At 45.7% G+C, this 5,000-nt stretch overlaps 1 protein-coding gene across 1 annotated transcript in view; it reads right to left on the bottom strand.

Annotated features, from left to right (window-relative positions):
• Window positions 1-5,000, bottom strand: part of LOC130557688 (intermembrane lipid transfer protein VPS13B-like) — a 79,052-nt gene that overhangs the window by 59,052 nt on the left and 15,000 nt on the right. Inside the window, exons 12-17 of the mRNA XM_057339677.1 lie at window positions 4,550-4,768; window positions 3,961-4,127; window positions 3,688-3,882; window positions 3,386-3,510; window positions 792-976; window positions 1-14 (exon numbers count right to left, since the gene is read on the bottom strand). The exon at window positions 1-14 is cut by the window's left edge and continues 143 nt beyond it. Coding sequence (XP_057195660.1) covers window positions 1-14; window positions 792-976; window positions 3,386-3,510; window positions 3,688-3,882; window positions 3,961-4,127; window positions 4,550-4,768 — 905 coding nt within the window. The remainder of the gene's footprint in view (window positions 15-791; window positions 977-3,385; window positions 3,511-3,687; window positions 3,883-3,960; window positions 4,128-4,549; window positions 4,769-5,000) is intronic.

Raw genomic sequence — 5,000 nt, 5'->3', positions numbered from 1 at the left:
CACTGACTTCACACCTGTGGAAACACACACACAAACCAACATGTAAACACAGTCATGTGAACATCTGAATGTGTTTGTTCATCAAATATTCTTCAGAGGGAAACATTACAACATACTCATCACTCACTCCACACAAATATAAAGATTATTTCCCTTTATAGACATCCAAGCACTCATCTCTAGTGTGCGTGCGTGCGTGTGTGGTACAGGTGCAGAGGTGCATAACCAAACAGCTTATGGTCACTGGGGTCACACACCCCATCAAACACCCTAAGGGCAAAGCCCAACACACATATATGAATAGATGCCTCACCCCAGCATTCCAGATGGTGTGTGTGTGTGTGTGTTTATTAGACATCTGCATTCTGGAAAGAGTCATTCTGGCATGTGCCACATTCCTGATGGTGTGAACAGTGTGAAAAAATACATTTCTTCATGAGTGAACCAGAGGAGAGGATGAGAGGAAAGATCAAGACGACGACACGAGAGAGAGTTTTAAAGCCGCTAAATGCATGTCTGTCTGACACACACACACACACACACACACACACACACACACACGCACACAGTCAGCACAAACACACTGACCGGACCATCTCATATCAGACTGATGTCACGGACACACATCCCACACAAGGACTGCCCACTCCATCAACACAAGGACACACACTAACGTCAATGATGTTCAACTACATTGAGCTACAGTGTGATCACCAACTGACTGCAGTGTGTGTGTGTGTGTGTGTGTGTGTGTGTGTGTGTGTGTGTGTGTGTGTGTGCTGGTAGAGTACCTGGGGGTCTGTAGGCGTGGTTAATGAGGGCGTCTCTGATACCGCTGCAGGCTCCGCCTTCCACACCATACATCCAACTGTGATACATGCAATTCAGCAGCAGCACCTGAGCACGCGTGAGCTGAACACACACCTGCGGAAGCTCAAACATGCATTCATACAACGCAACTGAAGACTGTCTCCCCCTGACACACACACACACACACACACACACATGATCACAGTCAAACATGATTTAGTGAAAACATATTCAAATCACTGGCCTGTTTGTCTTGTCCAGACTGACATTTCTACAAATGAACAAGTAATAAACAAACAAACTACTAATGCACCTGAAGTGAAATGAAACATTCATCCAGATATGCGATGCTGATGCTCACAGCTTTGTGTGTGTGTGTGATGTCTGGGTAATGACTGCGTGTGTCTGATCAGAGCTGACGGAGAGACGCATCCCAGAACCTCTGCAAGCACTTAACTGCTGCTCTCACACTCACTTTGTAGTGCTTCTGGGTGGTTCGGCGCGTAACGTCTGACAGCGGCGCGCTCACGCTGCGGGAGGCTGACGTACTGCAGGGATCACGGCAGCACACAGCAGCTAAGGACGAGAGGTGAGAGGTCACGGGCGGACGGGACTGCTGCTCAAGGGCATCGGCAGTGATCAGAGGAGGAGGAGCTTCTATCGGACCCTCGTCGGCACAAGTCAATGAGAGTCGCACTGTTGTGTGAGCGTGTGCTTCACAAATGTTGTTGTCTGGTGATGCTTTTCGCTTTATTTTTCTGATTAGTAGCACAGTAACACACACACATGCATGCACACACGCTCAAACACACACGCACACACACACGCTCAAACACACATGTTGGGTTTCCATGTTTTATGGGGACATTCCATAGACGCAATGGTTTTTATACTGTACAAACTGTATATCATATTCCCTCCCCCTAACCCTAACAATCACACACAACTGTCTGCTCTTTTACATTTTCACAAAAGTTCATTCTGTATGATTTATAAGCTTGTTTCCTCATGGGGACAAAAAAATGTCCCCACAATGATGGCAATATCCAAAACCCTTGTCCTTGTGGGGACATTTTTTCCCCATACCGTAGGGTTTACCCTTCATCCCCCCCCCCCCACACACACACACACACACGCTCAAACACACACACACTCACACACGCTCAAACACACTCACACACACACACACACACACACACACACACACACACACACACACACACTGCAAACACGCTCACAGGGTACGGCTCAAACACACCACACAACACACACACACACACAAGCACACACACAGCCACACACGCACACACACACGCACACACACACACGCACACACCAGACACACACACGACAGCAGCACACACACACACACACACACACACGACACACACCACACACAACACACAACGCACGCCACTACACACACAACCTCAGCTCAAATCAAAAGTAGTAATTGCCTTCTGCTAATTGGGCTCGCTAAGTTTATACAAGAAATCGGTAATGCCTTTGAACTGTGTGTGTGCGTGCGTGCCATGTGTGTGTGTGTGTGTGTGTGTGTGTGTGTGAAGAATTGAAGGCCATTTTGCCATTTTTTCAGACAGCGAAGTGTGTTCCTCACTAGTGAAAATGATTTCAGATACAGTTGTTTGTTCTTCTCTAAATGTTTTTGGAACATTAGGTGATGTGGAATAAATATTCATTCACTTTAATGTTAACAAGATACTCATCAGTGATGATGTCACTCTCGCATTTGCTTTCTGAATTCCTGCTGGACTTTTTTGAGCATCTCTTTGCACACTATATATATTAATGCATATATAGACCACTTAGACGTAAACACTGGTCCAGAGGCACTTCTGGTTTCATTTTTATTTATTTCATTTTTTAATCTTACATACACAATTCAATCTTAAATAAACATTTTGAGTCGGTTATAAATGTTCTGTTGGTGGTATTTTGTGTAGTGTTCAAAAATTTTAACTGTCAAAAATGTTTGTCAGGACCAGCATTGTTTACGTCATCTAAAGTGGTCTATAGCTGCACAGTCGACATGCTGATTGTCATGACAACAACTATGATGCAGCACTTACTGATCACTACATTCACACACAACATGAAGCTGCAATGCTCTTCATACACAATGCTTAAGGCTCCAGATAACATATAGAGTTTCTCAGAGAGTCCTGCAGCAGCGTGTCATGTGTGTGTGTGATGTGTGCGTGTGTGTGTGTGTGATGTGGCCTTGATCAGTGATGGTGGTAGAGTTCTGCTCTCCTCATGTGAGCGCTGTAACAGGTTTAGCAGGCTGCACTTCTGCGTCTCATTACTGCGTCTCACACACACACACTTAAAGCAGCTGCAGGAACGGGCCGCCCGACCCGACGGGCTCCGGGGACTTCTTTAAATGAAGGGTGATCGGTACCGTGTGAGACGCCTCACCTCCGGCCAGCACCAGAACACACACACACAGCGTTAATGGCTCTCCTTCACACACTAATGACAGGATATTTATTACCATCCACTCATCCAAACTCTTTACCCACAATCCCACAGGTGTGTGTGCATGTTGTCTCACCAGTACGCAGGCAAACGGAGCTGTTTCCCATAGAGTGCCATACTGAAAGTAGGAATTATGGGAAGGAGCGGATGGAATACCCCCTCAGAGTCAATTACAGTCAGACCAGCCTGAAGCTCAAAGACCTGAAACACAGACAGACAGAAGCACAGAGAGACAGAACATGAGTTCTTAAGACAGGTAGCCTGCAGATTTCACTGATTCACATTTAAAGTATATTTTATATATATAAAACATATAAACATAAGTATAATACAGTGAGATCAAGATCAGAAAGATAACAGAATTATGTGTGTGTGTACCTTCAGGTAGCTGTGTGTGTAGCAGTTGTGCAGGAGTGCTTCTGAAGGCTGATTCAGGCTGCTGGCTGCGCGTGTCACTTCCTCTTCATACATGGGTGCAGAATGTTCAAACGTGACCCGCTCAAACTGCAACTGCAGCGCAGGCAGAGGACGCAAGAGCTGGAACTGAGGTGCAGACGTCTGTGCAGTGGACACCTTGAGGAAACGCACTCATGAAACACACACACAGGTGGAGAGCGACACACATACAGAACACTCAGCGTGTGCGTGTACCTTCTGTCTCAGTAAAGCAGGTAATATGACATGCAGTAAGTTGTATTCAGCCGCAGGGACTGTGATTCGAGCCTTCATTAGCATCACGCTCGTCTGACGGGTGGGAATAAACTCCTCTAAAGCCAAAACCTTCTCTGGCCCGACGCTCACACACTCCTCGACAACATCTGCAAGAGACACATGCTCAGCCCATCATCTCCTCACGTCTCATCTGCCGACTGGTGCAAAAAGTGTCTTATATAAAGTTATGGCGTGTGAAGAGTCATGAAGAGAAATGACATTAGTTTAAGCAGTTCATGCCACTGGCCACACTCAAGTACTGACTGCTTTTACGTCTTTATGTTTGTTTGTTTGTTTGTTTGTTTATTGCATTGCAGATTTTTTTCAAAGTGAATTTTAGGTAAATGTGTTTTATTAGTGTGTGTGTGTGTGTGTGTTTACTGAGAGCTCTGCTAGTGCTAACACATCTGAGCTAAAGGAACAACAATCGGACATCTTTTTCCTTCTTCATGAAACCTTGTGTGAAATATTTGTCATGTGTGTAATGACTTGTATTTCTATGTGTGGTTTTGTATGCGATGGTCTTTACCAGGCTGTGGTTTGCAGTAAGGCTGGTACTCGTGGTCAAGAGTGCACGCAGCCATCTTTAAGATGCGATGGACAGCACTGCTGTGAAGCTGTAAATCTAACGGACCAATCACAATCCTCTTCTGTGATGTTTCCTGCACCAGCGGCGTCTCATCCTTACGCAACGCAGAGAAATCCTGAAGCCCCACACAAACTGAAAGACAACACACACAGATGCACACTTACGTTCTCCACACACCTGCAGAAACACTACTGTACACACACACACACACACACCTGCAGAAACACTACTGTACACACACACACACACAAACACCTGCAGAAACACTACTGTACACACACACACACACCTGCAGAAACACTACTGTAGACACACACACACATCTGCAGAAGCACTACTGTACACACACACAAACACCTGCAGAAACACTACTGTACACACACACACACAC

The sequence above is a fragment of the Triplophysa rosa genome, linkage group LG8 (genome assembly GCF_024868665.1).
Source record: "Triplophysa rosa linkage group LG8, Trosa_1v2, whole genome shotgun sequence".
In the NCBI taxonomy this organism is placed as follows: Eukaryota; Metazoa; Chordata; class Actinopteri; order Cypriniformes; family Nemacheilidae; genus Triplophysa; species Triplophysa rosa.
This window is presented reverse-complemented; position numbering and strand designations above follow the sequence as displayed.